We start from the raw sequence: 22,026 nt of genomic DNA, 5'->3' as shown, positions 1-22,026 counted from the left end.
CATGAGCCACAGCGCGTTTGTGTCCAACAGTTACACTCGCCGCTGACTGACAAACACCACCCAGTGTTAAGTCGACCATAAAGCATGGAGACAGTGACAGGTTAAAAATCGAAATGTGCAGAAAGTAATTTTAGCTTTATTTCCTGGATAAGTACAAAACATTGCTAAAAGCAGTCCCAAAAGAACTATGCATAGCACTGTTGAGTCACAGAAAAAAAAGATACTTTTGAATGTTTTATAGGCTCATTAAAACCATCTCAATGTCCCTATTTGAGAGTAGTTCACTAACTGAACACTACTTTTTTTTTAAGCGTGTTTGAAAAAGGTTTTATGCTGAAAAATCCATGTTCTCAATGCATTTCATGTTCAAACAAATATTAAAATGTTTGTTATATTTGAAGATTGAGTACTTTTTTGATTGCTTTGTAGGTCAAAACTAATGTAGTGACAGTAATTTATTGTAGGTTGCATGGGGAAAAAAAACTATTTATACAATATGAAAGTAAATTATTTACTCAGAGCACACATCAATAGAACGCTAATGGTATGAAAGATATATCATTAATAGCAATGGTTCATTCATGTATATAACAGTTCAAGTACGAAAAAAACACATGATTTTATTTGAAGTTGACAAAATAAATTGTTTGACTCTAATTGTATATATTTATCCTGGGGATATTGCAGAATTTTTTTTGGCAGCAGAAACAGGATTTTTTTTAAACTCGAAAACGTAAAATTTTCTTGCTCACATTGTATGTATTTATCCTAAGGACAATACATAAAAGGGCTTTGTAGCCAAAAAATAATTATATTGCACGCAACCACTTTCCATGACTTTTTTACATGATCTGCGATCTTTTTCTTTCAATGTAGGACCAATGGCCCTGTAGCTTACCAGCCAAATTCAAAGCTTTGGGAAATGTATCCAGATGCCATTTATTATCCCCCAGTTATGTGTATTTATTATATTACAGAAATAGCCCATGTTTTGGTCATATTCCAATCAGATCTGTAAAAAATTCAAATTCCAACTTGATATCATCGATACTTACTGATTTATTGGATCAATCCACTTCCTATCTCTTATAATGGGAATATTTTTCAAAGTCGCACCAAATCCAGAATCAGATCCGGATTGAAATAGTTTCAATACCTTGTGTTGACATCATCATACAGAAGCTATATACCAAGTCTGAAGTCAATCAGAACTGTAGTTTCGGTGAAGAAGACAACTGAAATTTTTTCCCCATAAGAGCCCATGTGAAATTTTCCGTAAGTTCCTGGATCCAGAAGAAGATCCTGATCAGCATGTGGCCATTATGTTTTGATCATCTCCCCATCAGGGCTGGACTGTAGAAATTTACACTGGATATCATTTATAGTTACTGAGTTTATTGCATCGATCCACTTCCTATCGCTTATAATGGGGAAATTTTTCAAAGTCGCACCAAATCCAGAATTAGATCCGGATCCAAATAATTTCACTTACTTTTGTTGACATCATCATAAAGAAGCTGTATACCAAGTTTGAAGTCAATTGGAGTTGTAGTTTCGGAGAACACGATTGAAATTTTTGTAACGGACGACAGACGACGACGACAGACACCGATGACGCCGATGGACGCCGCATGATGACCATAGCTTACGGCCTGTCGGCCAGTAAGCTAAAAATGAGCAATGAACAAGAGAAAATCACCAAAAACAAAGACTTAGTGCCAAAAAGAAAAGCAACGTCAGTTATCTGGAATTATTTTGGCTACAAGAAGGATGTTATTGAAACATGTGTTCTGTGTCGACAGTGCCTTGCACCTGTTGCCACAATGAGAGGTATCACAACTAATTTGTTTGACCATTTACGTTGGCGCCACACAGATATTATATACTGCTGAGTATTTTTCATATCGCAATATATATCACAGGGTTAAAAAAATCGCAATGTCAGTTTTTTCCAATATTGTCCAGTCCTATAGCCTCTAGCCGTCACCTAACTCTATATACTGAGTCTATAGTCTGTATGTATATATACTACAACAATTACAGCTAATATCATGGCGCTGTTGCACAACAAACTTAACATCATTAAGTGATTTTCTGTCTTGTTCATGTAGTAAATGATGACATCATCAGTATACACTATAAACTGTCATGTCATTTATTTTACCCACTGGCATCAGAGTTTGTTGTATTACCAGTATTATCAGAACAGTTTGGCCTGCCATTTTTATTCGTTTGGTTTGTTTATTTTTATTTTTATTTTTATTCACCTATTTATTTATTTGCATTATTTTCTGAAGCTGTGGCTGAATTGCTCCAATGTTACTGAAAACATTTTCATGACATACAGGTTTATAAGTTATACAAGGCCATACTTGGACTGTTGTCTTCCTATAAATGTAGCTTAAAGCTATACCTACCGATGTGGCATTTCTCACAGCACTTAGTAAAAGTTTGAACATGAACAACCCACCTCCCTCCAAAGCCCTGCCCACTTCCCTCTGCCTGAGCTCTGAGGCTCCCCTCCTCTCTCCTCCTCTCACCTGATACGCGCGGAGGAAGCAGAGGCGGCGGTCCGGTCCGCTTCAGCGTGTCCGCGGACCCCTCCCTCAGTAATCAGATGCATCATCCACCTGCCGCGGGCCCGCAGCTCCTGTTTCATCAGTAGACCCTGTATTTAAGGGTGTGGTCTTTGCAGCGCTGGGTCAGGGTCTTCACTGCACCACGGAGATGAGATGCCCAGGCGACGGGCACGCGCACTGTGAACGCGTGGCCTCCGCAAATTTTCCGTGGACATTTGAGGTTTCATAGTCCATACATTTATCATCCTACATAATCCTACACTGTGTGACACCATGTACATGTACCTGTATGAGTCCCACGGTCATAAAAGCTGAGCTTTGTGCAAACCTGTCTGTTCAGTCCAGTACACCAGACTTCCGGGCTTTTATCTCCATCCTTTATTCTTCGGACTCCTGTTTGTTCCCTTTGGTTGTTTCTTTTAATAAATCCATTTTTTCCCTTCCACATGTGCATTTGAGTTCTATCCATACACATCCTAGACAGGAGAAACAGCGCGAGTTAAGCGTCAGATTCAGAGGTACACATATCAGATGCAGAGACAGCGATAATGGATCGGATGCTGGGCGGCCGTAATGGATGTTTGACAGGAGGCTCAGCCAGGTTTGGCAAATTATTTCATTCGGACCGAATAAAATGATTGGTCAGACTTTTATCAGAAATATATGAGAATTAAACATTTTTGAATTTCAATACCTGGTGGATTTCTTTTACATTTTAGTTTGACACGCGCTTATTAGGAGCATTTTAAGATGACAAAAGAAAAGTGTAAAAATGCCACATCATAGCTGTAATATAGCTTCATAGCATCATAGCTTTAATTACAAAAAGAAGTCTGGTAGCGTTTCATACTGTCTTCCACTTACAATTATTGTAGATAATTTATTTATCAAGACAGGGGTAGTTGTTTGTTTACCTGCTTTACTAGTTTCAGTTACTTCCTGTCGCCTTCGTCAGAAGCATCACAATCTTGAGCAGCCTATAAGACACGCCTCAGCAACATCATTGTGACGCTTCTGAAGAAGGCTACAGGAAGTAGCTGAAACTAGTAAAGGAGATAAACAAACAACTACCCCTATCTTGATAAATGAATTATCTACAATAACAAGAGGAAGTGTTGATTCTTATTGTCTGCAATCAAATGATCAGTTGTTCCTCCCTGTGCCCAAACAGAACTGGGTAAAATGGCAGTTGTCTACTCTGGAATGGAATGGGGAATATGTTGCTAAAAGACTGGAAACTGAATGAACTCATCTCCTTGAATGCTTTTAAATCTAAACTCAAAGTGCTAGAGACTAACTGAATAACTTACACTTGTTTTTCATAGTTTGACTTGTCCTGTAATTGTTTGGATGTTGTAACTGTGTTGTATTTCATGCTGCCTCTTGGCCCTCCCTTGAAAAAGTGGTTCTTAATCTCAATGGGATGTTTTTCCTGGTTAAATAAAGGTTTAATAAAAAAACAAAAATAAAATACAGCCCTACCCAGCTTTATCATGATAAATATGGTAGAAGCTGCCTTCTTTTTTTTTTTTTTTTATCGTTGCAAAATTTTGGCTACATGTTAGATTTTAACACACTTAGAAAAAACATTGAGATATAGACTCTATTTCTGCTGTCTGCTAAAATATAGTAAGATTTTTGTTTTTGTCTGTATTGCCCATCTCAACTTAGAACCTGAGCTAACTAAGGTGACAATTCATGTTGGTGTTCGGATGAAATACCACAGCAGATGAAAGCACCAATCACAGAACCAGCTCTCAGGAAGTGACCTGCCTGTGGGTCACTGCAGGTTGAGAAAATACATGCTGTTTCCCTGACTGCCTTACATGTCCCTGGACAAAGTCTCACTTCTGAAAAATCCAGATGCCCGTAAGCACCTGACAAGTGCTGATAGGGAACCAGAAGGACAACAAAAACCCCATAGATGTCCTCTGTAGTGCTGCCAATACTGCTCTAGTAGGGGAGCAATGTAGGGCATCTCTAAGAGTGTAAGTACATACAGCTCTAAAAAAAAAAATAAGAGACCACTGCAAAATTATCAGTTTCTCTGATTTTATCATTTATAGGCATGAGTTTGCGTAAAATGAACATTTTTGTTTTATTTTCTAAACTACCGACATTTCTGCCAAATTCCAAATAAAAATATTGTTATTTAGAGCATGTATTTGCAGAACACAGTCAAAATAACAAAGATGCAGGTGTTTTCAGACCTCAAATAATGCAAAGAAAACCAGATAATATTCATTTCTAAACAACACAATACTAATGTTGTAACTTGGGAAAAGTTCAGACATCAATATTTGGTGGACTAACCCTGATGTTCAATGACAGCTTTCACGTGTCTTGGCTCTCCACCATCACTGTTGGATGACTTTATGCAGCTCCTGGCAGAGAAATTCAAGAAGCTCAGACATGTTCCATGACTTGTGACCATCCATCTTCCTCCAGAAGTTTTCAGAGTGGGTTCAGGTCTGGAGATTGGGCTGGCCATGACAGGATCTTCATCTGGTGGTCTGTCATCCACACCTTTATAGACCTAGCTGAGGCCAGAAGCATTGTCCTGATAGACAAACCAGTCTTCAGAGTTTGGGAACATTGCCAGAGCAGAAGTCCAGTGGTTAACAGTTATTTTTGGATTCCAGTTACTTTTGCGGTACTAATAGCACTGCTTTTGTCTATTGTAAGAAGATAGTGATGGACACAGTAGTGGTTTTTATACTTCTCCTTCTTAAATAAGACATGGATCAGGTGTTTATTAAATAGAATAAGGTGAGTTTGTGTTGGAATTCAACAGACTCAGAAATGGAATGGTTGTCATACATGTGGACATGCTGATTTCAGAAGAAATTGCAGTGGTCTCTTGATTTTTCTAGAGCTGTACATAGGTCTTAGTTTGGACACACAGGCTGCTCTATATCTTGACCAAAGTGAGCCTTTCCTGACGTACTGACAGCCACCAACCCTAGACCATGACCAACACCTGCTGAATGCATTAGTTTTATCCTCACAAAGGGACTGGCTTTTAAAGTCAATACATTCAGTGAGGGGAAAGTAAACATCCCACAAGCTCATCAGTTATTCAGACCATAATAATGGAACAATACCACATGATAGCGACGGCTGAAAAAACAGGAACCAGATGGTAACTCCGGACCAGCTGCAGCATCAATGATTTGCAGTGGCCATTTTGTAGGAGTTATTTCTGGAGTCTGGAAGCAACAGTCCAGCTAGACTATCTGCTAACCACACTGAAGATGAACTGGTATTTGTACAAAAAAAACATAAAAACAATCATCTGTATTGTTGGTACAGAATACATTATGTGAAATCAGGATAAAAAATGTAAATTATGCCACTTTTACATTCTTGGCCAACTTTACATCAAATTAATGGAAAGTGACATGAAGCCCTGCAGCATGTAATGCATAAGTAAGACTTTATGTAACAACCACTGGGATATCTGTAACGTAATATGCACTCTTTCCATCAATGACCTCACAACCAGGAACAACACAAATGAAAACCTGGGCTAGGGAGATATTGGACTGAAATGTTACATGAAATTCTCCATATCCACGTTGAATTTAATCTTGACTTAAAGGGGTCATATTTTGCTAAATCCACTTTTATTAGTCTTTGATACATTTATTTGTGTATTTGGACCCTAATTGTTCAAGAAGTTGGAATTTGAACCCTCCAGGTGCTGCAAAGCTATCTTTATATTCATTTTGGCAAAAATCAAGTGGATTTCAACAACCCGTTCCAATTCCTTCATAACTTGTTACGTCTATAACTAGTTACGCCACGACATTTGGACATAAAAGATCAAAACTTCCAATGAACATTTCTGTGAGTACGACATAATTGTTTGCCAGCAGTAGCGGTTGTAGTCCATACTGAAAATATGTCTAAACTTCGAGCCGATTACCTAAAATGTTCAGTTGTTGGTTGAGGGGAGGGGAGGGGGTGGGGCATTTGCATTTAAAGGGCCAGTGCTCAAACTCAATAGGCCAAATTCAGAGGCAAAAAATTCAAATCAAACATCCGGGAAACCAAGGATAAGCAATCGATTCCATCTCAAGTTGGTGTCATGTGACCAACCTAATGTAACTTGATTCGCTGGCTGTCAGTTTGACTTGAGATAGAATTGATTGCTTATGCTGCATTCCAGGCCATTTTTTGAGCCTGTAAGTCACAACTTCAAACCACGACTCACGACTTTGTAGCATTCCAGGCAAGTCACACCAAACTGCCTGAGTGCAAGGAAGCGTGGTAGCTACATGTAAACAAACCAGCATGTTGGACCGTACGATATGTTCATTTACAATCATTTCTACCGCCAAAGGTGCTTGCTCCTTGGTTATTTGAGGGAAACAGAGGAGTAAAAACGGTACATAAGGCAAGAGAAGCTGTTTAAATTTATTCTTGCACTCAATGGACTGAAAACTACCTAACGGTAGAGTAGCTGCTGATTATGCAGAACATTTGCAGATAAATAAAGTTAGAGCAATACCTTGTTTTAATGAACAATCTGCATAAACGCCGCATCCATGGGGGCTGCCATTGCTACGTGACGTCAGAACTCGTAACTGGGAGTACATCAATCTAGTATGAGTTCACGGGTGGGAAGTCACAGGTTTGACTGCCATTCCAGTGCATTTTCACTGGTAGAAGGTTGGAAAAGCACGAGTTACGGGTTGCCTGGAACGCAGCATTATCCTTGGATTCCCGGATGTTTGACCTGACTTCTTTGGATCTGAACTTGGCCTATTGAGTTTGAGCAGCTTGAATTTATATTACTTGAATGTTTTAATTGGGATTTTTTTAAATTCTGAATTTATGAACACTGAAAAATAAAAATGAGAATGGGGTATTGAAAACATGAAGAGTTGAATTCAGAGACAAAAAATTCAGATACTTAATTTCAGTGCAAAAAAAATTCATGGCTAGAAATTCAATGGTTTTCATAATTCACAATTTGATGAGAGATTTGCTTCCATAGAGGGATCAGACATGATTGATTCACACTGATACACACACACGACCAAAGCTTAAGTTAATTAGCCACAGGTTAACTGGTTAGATTGGAATCTTTCATCTGCTGTCTGAGTATTTTTGCATCTACCATAGGTCACACCTTTTTTTGGTGTTAAACAATGGTGCAATTTGCTATAAACTGACAAACACAAACCTTGGTGAATCCTTTAAATACCTTCTTCAAATTCTGTGCTCAGAAAAGGAATTTAAAATACATACAAACTAAGGCCAGATGCAAAAACAACAGTATCCACACAGTATTTTTTTTATATATACTGTATATATACCAAAAAGGGGGTTTGTGTTCACCCTTGTTGCAAAATCTTTGAAGTTTTCAGCTCCCGATGCCTGGAACAAGCTTCAGTCTGAGCTCCGTCTACAAACATTGATTCCTTTGACTGATTTTAAAGACAGCGTTAAAGCTCTGACATCAAGGCTCTTGGTCTGTAAATGCTTCAACTGATTGAGTAAATTTTTTTTCTATGTTTGCAAATGCTTTTATGACTGTAAAACTGTAATTATGTGACTGTATCGCTGCCATGTCTCCCTTGAAAAAGAGATCCCCCATCTCAATGGGACCAACCTGGTTAACCCTAAAAACCAAGTGAGGCCTAGTTTTACAGACTGGCTAAAATTGATAACAGCCTCTGTAATCTCATTGCAAGACTTAATGATGGTAGGGGTAAATTCTACTAGGTCTGGTCCCACTTCCTACATTTTATTCAATTTCAACTGACAAATGGCCCATAATAAAAGTATTATCATGCATAAATCAGACCCAATTTTTTTTTTTAATTATTATTTTAATTTCTTTAAATACATTTATTTTTTTATACTGTATCTTATCTTACTTCTATTTTATTCAAGATGTGCTATTTCCTCAGTTTTCTCTGTTTCAGATATAATAACCCCCAATTTTAACCTGAGCTTTTATGAACATCTATGGGATCAGTAACATAAATGTAGGTAAATACATGATTTTCACTTTAAAATGCCAAATGCAGAGGATAATACAAAATGGTGATACATCTCCCAAGAAAGTTTTTTTTTTTTAAAGGTAAAAATTATTTGGGAACTGACACATACATAGTGATGGGTCTTTATGGGTTAACCCTTTATCGGGTAAGTGACTATTTTGGTAATTTCCGCATACATTACAAGACACTGACAGCACTAGTTACAGTGAGGCAACAATCTCAGGTCCAATGTGGTCTACAGGGTCTGTATGGTCCACTTAGGCATGAACAGAGGGTGTAACTGCTTTGTTAGGTACCATGAAGTAATAGATAAGGAACCAAATATGGTAACTTCATAAACCTTGATTTTCCACATAACAATAACAATTTTTAAAATAACATTTCAGAAATGTAACAGTCTTGTTCAGTCCTCCAATAACACTTTAAGGTTGAAATTTAGAATTTCAGAGTATTTCTATGAAGGGTTAAGTAAAGCTTAAATAAAAAAATAAAAAAAATTCTGCCAGTTTGACATCAGTTACTCAAGAAAATATTACTAATAGAAATGATGAGAAGAGTCTTGTTCAGACTTTGTTTAAAATGATCTTACAGAGGGAAAGAAACAGTTGGAGATGGACACTACTACTTATTAACTTTGTAAAAAATATGACACACCGAGATAACCTATGAAGAAAACCAAACACAGATCTGGACTAAAGACATGAATAACACTGGAGCTCATCCTCTGTTAAATCAGCAGTCTTAAAAAAAAAAAAAAAAAAAGAAAGAAAGAAAAATGCTCCATCTGTAATCATAGAGAGCGGGCCAAGACGTCAGGTGGAGTTACAGGAAGGTCCTGACAGATGCTGGCTTGGTGGGAATCCCTCCACCCCTCCACCCGGCAGCGGCTCCCACATTCATTGGCTTTGTAAGCATTTTTCCACTGCTTCGACACATTTTTATCTCATGAATACACCCCCTTCTCTCTGTATAAATACTACCCTCTATGTATCAGTGACACTATGCAGACCTCGTGTGCACTGACACCTGCACCATTTTTCTTTAGATACAACAGCGCATACGTAACAGCTGTATTCTTAAGTGTATTTTAGCTGCTCCTTTTTTTGTCAGTCTCAATCATGGATATTGGGGTTGTGATGAGGGAGGAGACATAGAGACAAGTGAGAAAAATATAAATGAAGCAACAGAGGAGGATGACGGGGTTCTATGACAGGTGAGGATGTTGCAGACAGACCGATGCTACAGGAGCAAAGAAGGTAAAGAGATGCTGCAGATGTTCAGACCTTTGAGGAAACTGTACAGTATATTTAATGACACGTTCACACACACTCCATGCACACACCCTTCCCCCAATCGTCTCCAACTCCTCTGAGAAGCATACACTCTCTACATTAGTGTCAGTGAATTCTGTGAGTGTTGCTGTCACTGACCACGACGCAACAGAAGAGCGTGTTTTACGAGTGCCAGACAAGCCCCCTCCACCCCACCGTCCACTCACCGCCTCCGAGTCTTCAAATCCATGCAGGTACGAGTTATCATACATGGAGGAGTGAGGTTCCAGAAAGCAGCTCTTCAGCACGAAAAATCGAGAAACGATGAGCCCGCTCCAGAGAGGATGGATGGATGATGAGGACGGGGGATTGGTAAGAGTCCAGCAGTCTCCACATGAAGACCCCACCAGAGCAGAAGAAAAAAAAAAAGAAAAGGTGGAGTCGTGCTGTGTTTTTCCTGATGCTGAATTGGATATTATTGCCCCCGAGCAGAGCGAGAGTTGGTTTCCATTATAAGGCAGCCTGGTTGTCCCCAGAGGCACAGCAGACCTGGCATTTCATCTGCCTTCCCAAGCTCAGATCACACGAGCCAATCCCTTCCTCCAGCTCTAGCTGATGACAGAGGTGGGATGCTGCCTGCTGATTGGGTGACAGAGACTCCAGTCAGCCTGGGCTGGCTGTGAATAAGGAAGAGGAGAGCAGCACAGGGAAAAGGAGGAGGAGGAGGTTGGTGATGGTGGGGGCTGATTGTAACCAACAAGCTGAGTAAGTTCTGCGTATGGAGATTTGTGTGTAAATTAAGTTATTACATCATACCCACACACATGCCCAAGACTGACGCAATTTACACTCACAGCATCACAGGTGAACAGATGAACATGATGCTATGGTTATGTCATTACAGCAGCATGAACACACTGATATTAAACCTGCAATGTGTGTTACAGAGATAACCAGATAAATCTAGTCAACATGATCATGTGTTAAGACTCTACAGTGAACACATTCACACAATACCAAAGGAATGCCATACATTATTTTATAAGCACATAAAAGATTTAGAGCAGCAGTGTCAAACATGCGGGCCAAAACCAGCCCACCAAAGGTTACAATCGCAAGATGAATTTGCAAAGTGCCAAATTTCAATCAATCAATCAAATTTTATTTATATAGTGCCAAATCATAACAAAAGTTGTCTCATGACACTTAACATATAGAGCCAGTCGAAACCAGACTCTCAGTTACATCAAAAATTTCAAAAATTACACACAAAATTATGCTAAAGACCTATGGTTCCCAACCTTTTTTCACTTGTGATCCCATTATAACATCGCAAATTTCTGGTGACATTCAAAACAAAGACTTTTTTTTTGGTATAAAATTAATTTGTTTTTGATCATTGCTATACTATGTTGCAAATAAACGTTAATTTTAGATGACATTTAGTCTATATAATGTAGATTATTATGGACGGAGGCAGAAAAGCCAGGTTGAGATTACAGCACAAAGTGAGAATTTTATTTTCCTCGGTCAGGATATGTACAGTCAGTCCAGCTTGTATTTACAAGGCTGACAATTAATACTGAAAAAACAATAACTCAAACTATGAATTATGGAAGAGCTGCAGCATCTGAAACTGACCACAATGAACATTTGAAAGATAAACAGTACCACAGTGCTTCAGTTTCAGCTTCAGTCTTTTATGGATTGTGATTGTTTCTCTCAACTCACCATATATTTTTATTAGTAAGTTTGAATTAAAATTTTTATAGGCGACCCCACGTGAAGTCCCAACCCCAAGGTTGAAAAACACTGCTAAATATATTAACAGTCAAGTGTGTCGAACTCGTATTAGTTCAGAGTCCTCATGGGTTACGTTCAGACAGCAGGTCTTAATGCACAATTCAGATTTTTTGGTGAAATCCAATGTTTCTGTGTGCTTGATCATATTGCACATTAAATGCGACTTCTATCACTTTGGAGTTTGAACTGAATGCAACCATGAAGTGACCCACATGTGCAAAAGAGGTCCTGATGTAATACATGACCACGCAAGCATGCACTGTGTTTATGGAAGTAAATATGTTTTTCCCCTCCACTCCTCCTCCTGGGACGCAGAATTGTGACGTTACATCAAACCTCAGACTTCTCCTCGCTGTTTCCTGCAGTGGAAGACAGTTGTTATTCTTTGCTGTCATTGTGCTTCTACCAGAAAATGGGGTTAAGAAAAACTATCACTATTTCCTCATCTCACATCCTAAACTGACAAAAATGACATCATTTTAAATAAGGAAACATTAGAAATAACACAAAAAAGTAAACAGACAAAGAGTTTCAAAGAATCCTGGATGGAAATGGTTTCAAGAAAAAGGTCACGTTTTTGGAAAAGGTTTGACATAAAAATCAAACTAATGTCACTTTTCAATGATGTAAAGGTTGGAAAAATGTGACCCGGCTGTTCAGACTGATGTCACATTGCAAAATATCGGATATATATCGGATTTAGAACCACATATGAAAGTGTCCTGGGTTGGATTTGAAAAAATCAGATTTGTGCTGTTCAAACTGCCTTAAACAGATTGGATACAGGCCACACATGGGCAAAAAAAAAATCAGATTTGGGCCACATTTGCCTGCAGTTTGAACAAAACCATACAGACCAATATGACCTGAAATAAAATAACAACATAATAACCAGTAAATAACAACTCTAAAATTTCTTTTTGGTTTAATGTGAAAAAATTACATTTTGCCTATAAATAAGGACAACTCAAAATGTTACTCTTAAAAATAATATCAAATCATGAAAATATTTACATTAACAAACTTACTTTAACAACATAATGGGAATAACCTGAACAAATATGAACAACTTGAAATATCTGAAGAAAAGTACCATACTTTCCGGACTATAAGCCGCACCTGACTATAAGCCACACTTACCCTGTTTCCAACGTCTCACCATCGCTTCATTGATGCCAAGCTTATGTGCAGCAGCTCTATTTCCTTCTTCGTCAGCCGGATCAATTGTTAGCCGAGAAAACATAAATTAGCCGCATCATTTTAGAGCCGCAGGTTCACAGTGTGTGGAAAAAAGTAGTGGCTTATAGACCAGAAATTACGGTAAGTGCAATTTGAACAATATTCTGCCTGATATTAAATGTTTTGTGCCTTTGTAGATCCGACAAATAATGCAAATGTATAAATAAGCTGAGATATAATATTGTTAAAATTGCACTTATTGCACTTACAGTTTTTTCAGGTTATTCACATCTTTTTTGTTTGGATAGTTTGTAAATGTAAATATTTTCATAATTTAATGTCATTTTTTTGCACTAGAATAAAGAGAAAACTTTGGAGTTGTCATTATTTATAGGTTATTACATTATTATTTTAATGGTCCTGCCCACTTGAGGTCAAATTGGGCTGAATGTGGCCCCTAAACTAAAATGAGTTTGACACCACTGATATAGGGGGATGTAATCAATGGAAACGCGCTGAAATATTCATTAGTATGCAATTACCTGAAAATAAGAGCTGTGTTGTGGTGGCCTTCAATGAGCTGTTTAAATCTACACAGGGATAGCTGCCATGTTCCTACAGTAGCTCAGAACAGGTGGATGCTATCCAGCCTTGAGGTGGATAACTGTTGTTCAGTATATTTCAGTGTGCACCATAGTTGATATCCTCTTAACTAAACAGCTCACAGAGTTTTTGGGGCCACTGTAGAGAATGGAGAAGGAGGTATTCGGTTGGTTGTGATGTGTAACTTCACCACTAGATGTCAATGAATATAACAAATTGAACGTAACACTGAACGTATCATAACTGATACATGACTTTTGAAGCCCTCTACATGATCAGTGTGACATTTTTTGTTTTGAAAAACCAGATGTATACAATTAGATACATGCAATACATGGATAATCCACCAGTGGGCAGTAATTCATTCACCAGAGATCTTTCAGGTGACACTACAAGATTGTCATTAATGAGGAAGGAGGCAGAACTTTGGCAATTTTGAAAAGGAATTATCAATTTGTCAGACATGTTTGTGTTATATTATGTTTTTGTTTGTTCAAAAATAATAACATTTGAGCATTGAGACCTGATGTATCAAATTTGATATAAAATTTAAACTCATACATGGAAATTGATATTTGAAAAAACTTTTTTTTTTTTTGGTTGTTCAGAAGGACCAATAAAGGCTCCAGTTTCAAAGAACTGGAATTTTCTGTCAGTGATTTAATGGTTCAGGCTTCACAGGGTTAATAAGTCAAGGTGCTTTTAAATGTATGCTCAGCAGGGAAAAAATTGTAGGATATGGCATTTTATGAATCTTAATAGTTTGTTTAGATCTTACAAAAGTGTATTTAGCCTTGTGAAAAAATAACCTTTGCTGCAGTGTAACTGGGGGTGAGAATCACAGTGACCAACCACAGCTCAGTATCACAATACAGTGATTTTGCAACACTTCATATTTTGTGAGTCAATCATCTATGGTCTATGATATGTCATGTCAGTGTAACACGACAATAAATTACCCCATAAAGAGACAGAAAGTAGAATGAGGAACTGGGAAGGTAGGAGTTTTGTGCTTCTTTAATTCACACATAACATGAGTGAGATTTCAATATCCTTGTTTTTGCTATCGTTTCATTTCTGTTGAGTTAAAATGGCAGGGAAATCCCTTTAGAGCACCTGCATGTTGTCCTGTAGATATTGGTATTTCCTGCCAGTACAATATGACACAATATGAGAAGTGATATTACAGCAGTGATTCTCAAACTTTTTACAGTGGAATACCCCCTGAAATACACTTTTTAGCCAAGTTCCCCCAACTCTCGCTTCAGCATTTTTATTGGAAAAAAATTTGGTTAAATTTGTTCCTGGCCCAAAGTTTTATATTTTCAAAACTTTGAAAACAAACAATATATATTTAACTATAATATATAACAAATAACTCTTTATAACTCTTTCATTGATAAGACAAATAAATAAATTGGTCATTAATTAATAAATTATCCTTTCATCAACAAAAAATAATTACTTAGCTACTCAACTCAAATAAACTCATTTTGAATAATATAAAATAGAAATGTTTTTAAAATGTTACCAAAGCTTAAACAAGTTGATTGACAATCAAACTATTATATGTATGTATTTATTGTGTTTTATATGTCAGCATTAATTCTCATTATTTATTTTATATTCAGTACATGATGACTTATTTAATGTATTTTTCCCCAAAAATTTCAAGTACCCCCTAGGCTTCTTCCAAGTACCCCTGGGGGTACACGTACCCCTCTTTGGGAACCCCTGTATTACAGGATATGATATATCATATATACTGTATGATAGTTTGTATTCCTGAGTTCTTCCATTTCCATTTTGTCCGACCCCTCCTAAATTACCTAAACTAGTCTGGGCATTTTCTGTGTGTATTGTATGCATAATGGAAAATATAAATCTCACAAAATCTGATAAAGTGCCTTTTTAAAAGCAAAAGTCACAATTATGTAACTATAACCTCACAGAAAAAAAACATAAATTTAGAAAATGTGATTAAATGATTCATTTAGTGAAAAATCTCAAAACTGGGAATAGTGCATCCTCTGGAGACTTTTCATGTTCACCAAAAAAAGTAAAAAACCTGATCATTTAGTACTATACTTTCATTGTGAATAAATCTCTCCAGTAATTGCCTGTGATGCTTACATTTATTTTTTATTTTTAGACACACTGACACCCCCACAAGTGCTGCTTTCTTCATATTCTTGTTGTTATTGGTATTACACCATTATATTTACAGTTTTAATAATAAAAACTGCCTTTGAATCACATTTTTCTTGTGTTCATGTTGACAGCACAAAGGATTAAAATCAATGGAATTTTTTGTCACCCAGCGTCCCCACTTCATAGGATGGGCAGAAAAACAAAGTCCAAAAGAAATGAAAAATAAGGCCACTTACTCGAATATGACATACTTATGTGAAATGCGGTGTTACAATAAGTACCTACTGTAAGTTCAAACTACAGTTTATTATTGCTTTGCATACTGCACAGCCTCTGAGCATCTACAGCGGTGCAGGGAATACAGGAAAAAAATAACCATTTGGACTCTTGTGAGTAAAGTCCAGGGCTGAAACTAACAACTACTTCTTTATCATGTCAACTATCCATCCAAAGGCTTCTCTATATTAGGTTTTCCATGAGATATGAGGCCATGTTTCATATTTTACTGCCATTTCACTACAGAAACAGCACTTATGCAGTCGGAGTTTTCCTGTACAGAGTAATAGCACCCTCTTGTGACAAACAGCAATACAGCATTAGCACCTGCTGCTCTCACGTGAGGCTTCTGCTCAGCCCTGCTTCTGTTTTTTTTTTTTTTTTTTTTTTCTATCCCCCTCGTCTTAAAAGAGCCCCTCTCAGGACAGCTGACGCTTCATAATGATCTGTTGGATATTGTTGCAGTGCTAAAGAGGCGACACATCAAAGAGCTCCACCGTGATGTGAATCTGGAGACCTCTACAGCTCTCAGCACTCTGTGGACTATTAAGTGGGTGTGGGTGTGTGAGACAAGACAGACAGAGAGACAAAGATAAAGTGGTGTTTCATCTTATCTCTTCTGAGTTTAAGCCAAATTAAATGAAAACGTCCAAATAGTGAAAATAGCCGCCAGACTAATCAGGCCTATATACACTTCACACTTTATATTCTATAATAGTTTATTCTGTATACCACTTATTACCCGAAGGGGAGGCAAGGGGTGTTGTTTTTGGTTCAGTTTTTTTGTTTCTTTGTTTGTTAATACTCTAGCAGCACAACAATTGGTTGAATTCATACCAAATTGAGTTTATAGATTGCCAGTGACCCAGAATAGATGTCATTACATTTTGGGAAAAGTAGGTCAAAGGTCAAATTTCTTTTGAATTTTTGAAATCTTTTTTTTTCTCCAATGTACTTATAATGGGTAAAATTTAAAATGTCTATAAAAACATCAATTTTGTCTCAATTTACTTCAAATTTGGCACATATATAGAGGCATCTGATATGCTGACATCAGCACATGCATAGACATGATGACATCAGCTGGATACACGCCAAGATAAGGTACAATACATATGAGGGGCGGGGTTTGTCGTGCCTGGTACCACTTGTTTATTCTTATTCTATTTTTACCTCTTTCTTTTAAATCATGGTACTTAGCAAGGTGAGGGAGAAAAGGCATCTCATTTTTTTGTATTCAAAGCTTCTTTATTTTCAGTTCAGTAAATGTGCAGAACATACAGAGAACTGAGATACGGTTTCTCTCCCACCTTGTTAAATGCTGCACATTTTAAAAAAGGAAAAAGAGGTAAAATAGAATAAGAACAGGAATAAACAAGTGGTGCCAGGCACAACAAACCATGCCCCTTGCATGTATTTTGCACATTATAAGTAAATGGGAAGATTTTTTTAAAAAAATCACAAAAAATTTTAACTTTGACCCACCTTTCCCAACATGTAATGACATCTATTCTGAGTCACCAGCAATCTATAAACCCAATTTGGTATGAATTGAACCAACTGTTTTGCTGCTAAAGTGTAAACAAACAAACAAACAAAATGAACCAAAAACAATACTCCTTACCTCCCCTTCAGAGGGCGGGGTAATAAACTGTACATGTCAGTCTATTTACAGTTGTAGCAGCAGCAGTGCTATATACAGTGATGGTTATGAGGTGAGGAGGTGCATAGTGAAACCAAACAGCAATAGATTTCTCCACAGCAGCAGATCTATAGGGCAACAGCACAATGTATATAATAAACGTTGGCTACCAGGAACACACAAACTCATTATTCTTACAGTCAAAATTACTCAAATTCACAGACATTGTGGACTATAAAACAGCTCAAATAATGCGCAAAGCTAAAGATAATCTGTTACCAACAAATATACAGAAATTATTCAGTATTCATGAGAGGGTTATAATTTAAGGGGGAAAATTAACTTTAAAATTCACTTAATACGCACAACTAGGCGACTAGGAAGGGTTTTTGTGTTTCAGTCAGCGGGGTGAGACTGTAGAACAGATTCAATACAGAGTTAAAGCAATGTCCAAGCATGAAACAATTTAAAAGGAGGTACAAAGACTCAGTTTCTCAGAAGTACAGGGATGATGGAGGTGTTGGGTATCACTGGGGGTTATAAGGATGGTATATAGATATATATTTACATATATGTGTTATTGTATTATATGTTTATGTAAATCATATTATATATGTTCATATTAATATAAAGCCAGAAACCAAATTATTTAATAATAAGTATCAGTCATTATAGTATATAGTATAGATATGTTTCAACTAGGAAGATTATTACTGTTATTAATTATTTAAGGAGAAGGGGTGGGAGTTTATAAGTTATACTTCTTCTCACTCCTTTTTGAATATGTATTGTATGTCTTATGTTAAGTGTTTTGTTTATTTATTTTCTTCTGTTTTGACATTAATATTAGAAATAAATACATCAATCAATCAATCAATCAATCAATCAATCAATCAATCAGTCAATCAATCAGTCAAAAAGGGCAGATCACAGAATGGGTCAACTGAATCTTATGTCATATGTATGTCCTGTGCATCTAGTGACTTGACCATAATAAATCTTTGAATCTTTGAAACCCAAATAGAGTATGTCTCTACATAAAAGAGAAAAGTGGACTAATTACAATGAAAAACAAAGACAGAATGCACAGGCACAATAGTTATTACTACCAGAGTGAGCTATGAGAGCAATAGCCAGGCCCAGTCAAGTAATTCATGAATTAAAGGCTTCTGAGTTGAGCCATGTGACCTATATAACAGGGATTAACAGTGTAAAGAAGCTCCTTCCTTATCACTTTGCCAGCTGCAAGCAGAAAAATTGGGCTAAAGTAAAGTCTTTATTTAATACATTGTGATTCCGAAGCCAAATTCAATTTCCGGGCTAAAGTTGTTGCATATACAAGCGTTGCCATTGCCGAAAATGGGGTTTTATATTCTTGCTTGCTTTCAGATTTGGATTGCAGACAGTAGGGAATTAAACATAAATATGGGCTAAGACTTAATTTAGATGATGAAAAAGAGGAAATGATGGGGTCTCAGCTTTGACATTGGATTTCAGCAGGGATTTAAAAATAATTTCTGAGAAGCCCATAAAAATATTAATAGTCAGTATAGAATTATTCCTTGTACACAGTTTAAGCATGACTGTCTGGCCACTTTTAGCTGCAAACATTGTAATATATGTTGACACCTATATTTCTATATTTGCACACCTGCAGAATTGATAGATGTTGAATGATCACTTTAACTATATTTGTTTTGGTTTTTTATATGACCTACAGTACTTGACTACACTTATTTAGTGGATGTATCTTTAAGTATCATGACGGTGTGACAGTTATGCTGCTAATTCGACTATGGGAATTAGATTATAGTTAATGTTAATATGTTAAAATGACTGATAACACATAAGTTCCGATATAAGATGCCCACAGTCACTTGTCACTTTATTTCCACGTGTGAACTGTTACTACTCATATTTCTGCTGTACATACACCACTGCACCACCACTTTTAGCTGCTGCTGCTGCTGTACATAGTGCAATACAGTAGATACTTAGAGTTTATTTTTATTCTATTTTAAAGCATTTTACAGATTTACAGTTTCTTTCTATTTAATTTTAGCACTTTTCTATTTTTTTATTTTATTTTATTAGGGATGCACCGATACCACTTTTTTCCAGACCGAGTACAAGTACTTACATTTGAGTACTTGCCAATACTGAGAACTGATATGAGTACTTAATAATACCATTACAGTTCTTAGTTACTTTTGAAAATGTGCTTTATTGTCAATGTCATTAGTCTGACTGTAACAAAGTACTATTACTGACATTTAATGCGCTGGAATGAACGTTTCTCAATCAATCCACCAGAGGGCGCCGCTCTTAATTAACCATACTTGACAAATACCACAAAAAAAGTCACATTTTTTGAGAAGAAGAAAGTCAGTAATAATAAACATGGAGACGACAGAGGTTACACTAATGTGGATCCTAATTTTGATATTGATATTAATGAGAGTAGTTGTCGTAAATATGTCAGTAGTTTTTCACTAACTCACACAGTCGCTCTTTGAAAAGATCCACTTTGTTCACCGTCATTTATTTTGAAAAATCTCCACACTGCTGACATTACTCCTCTGCTGCATACCTGCTGCACTTAACTGCGAATGTAACGCTGCTATAAGTGGTATCGGTGCGGTTGTATCGGAGTACTTTTATGAGTATGAGTACAAGGACACATGCTGAGTATCGGACCCGATACCTGATACTGATATTGGTATCGGTGCATCCCTATATTTTATTCTTTTTTTTTTTTTTTCTATTTATTTGGGGGAACTGTGTTTGGTTCTCATCATATAACATGGTTTGAATGATAATAAAGCTGAGTCCTTGTCTTTGGTCCAGTATTTTATAATAGCAACAAAAACAACCATTGAGTAGTTGCTTACATCTATAAGCAGCACACTGGCTATTTATTAACCATTTATTAACCATGACAATGTTCTACAACTACTGTGCTATTATCTATCACTAAATAACCTCCTAATCACTGCTTATTGATAGTAAATATGGAATTTGTTGGCTTTTATTTTGACATTACCATCACCAAACACAGTCTATGCTTTAACATTTATTAAGTAGCTAAAATGACCTCATGCTTTTATTAGTAAACCGCTTTCATCTCTTGCTTTTTTCCAACTCCACCCCCTCATTTCCAGAAAACAACACAACAGTGGCCATGTCACACACCTTGAAGCTTCAGAAATGCAGTTCACCACTATCACAGAAGGTTCATCCCCCATATATTATCTATACGGTCACACCAATTCACAATTTCACTTTGAGCATGGGTGTCAAATATACGGTGTATGGGCCAAAACTGGCCCTCCAAAGGGTCAAATCAGGCCCATTTGAAATGAATTTGCAAAGAGACAATGACAGTCAAGTTGTTTTGATCATAAAGTTAAATGCCATATTTTTCAGTTCCAGATGCCTGACACTAAATGTTTTGTGTATTTGTAGATCCACTACGATCTTCAAGTTGAAATGTACATGAGTAAATGATAAGTAGAGGCATAATATTGTTGAAATTCACTTATTTTTCTTAAGAATTTTCAGGTGTTTCATGAATTTTCAGGTTATTCACATTTTTTGTTTAAGGATAGTTTCTAAAGGTAAACATTTTTTCATACTGTAATTTTACCTTTTGCACTAAAGCAAAGAAAAATTTGTAGTTGTCATTATTTATAAGTTATTACGTTATTATTTTACTGATCTGGTCTACTTGAGGTCAAATTGGGCTGAATGTGGTCCTGAACTAAAATGAGTTTGACACCTATGACTTAAAGTGTCGACAGAAAATGCAGTAAGTCCTTCTCACAGCCGGTGTTTGTTTTGTTTAATGTGGGATCTTGTGAAATTAACTCCATATAACACTTCAATATAACACTGGATGCCACCTGCAATGAAAAGGACAAAAAGAGAAGTGGAGGAAGTCCAACTACAGAAAGATGGTGCATCATGGTAGATGCCCTATAATAGACCTGTACAAAGTAGACAAAGAGGCCAAAACCAATTGTAGTGACTTTTGTTGATAAGGACTAACTGAAGATGAATATACTGCATAACTCCACAGAAAAGGTTACCTAATTAGTAAGTAACCCATAAAGACCCAAACATCCACCACTGAACATGCTGATGTAAAATATTTAATACCGGCTGATCCATTAATCTTATCAATACATGTAAATAATTGGTGCAAAATACAGTTTGTCATCTTGTCATGGTCATCAGATATGACGCATTTGGACGTGGGATCAGAGGCTCCGTAGTGAACATGGAAACATAGTCATCTTCTACAACATTGATTCAGCAGTAAAACCCATGGAGTTGGATCAATGACAGTGGATGGAGACATTTGTTTTTAAGTTCAGTTAATGACAGATTTGCTGGAAAAGTCACTATTTCTTCAGTTTTCTCTATTTTTGATATAATAACCCTCAACTTTAAAATGAGCTTTTATGAAAATCTACATGATCAGTAAATTAAATATAGAAAATATATGA

General features: G+C 36.7%; 1 protein-coding gene across 2 annotated transcripts in view; it reads right to left on the bottom strand.

Moving 5' to 3' along the window:
• Positions 1 to 22,026, bottom strand: part of cacnb4a (calcium channel, voltage-dependent, beta 4a subunit) — a 116,265-nt gene that overhangs the window by 82,602 nt on the left and 11,637 nt on the right. Inside the window, exon 1 of one of the 2 annotated variants that reach the window (XM_030124960.1) lies at positions 10,092 to 10,455. The exons of the other annotated variant lie outside the window; for it this stretch is intronic. Within the exon in view, the coding sequence (XP_029980820.1) occupies positions 10,092 to 10,136 (45 nt within the window). The 5' untranslated portion in view covers positions 10,137 to 10,455. Of the gene's footprint in view, positions 1 to 10,091; positions 10,456 to 22,026 lie in introns of those variants that run through there. 2 annotated transcript variants of the gene reach the window in all.

Source organism: Sphaeramia orbicularis, chromosome 21, assembly GCF_902148855.1.
Source record: "Sphaeramia orbicularis chromosome 21, fSphaOr1.1, whole genome shotgun sequence".
NCBI classification, from domain to species: Eukaryota; Metazoa; Chordata; class Actinopteri; order Kurtiformes; family Apogonidae; genus Sphaeramia; species Sphaeramia orbicularis.
The sequence above is the reverse complement of the archived record's forward strand: the minus strand, read 5'-3'. Positions and strand labels throughout refer to the sequence as shown.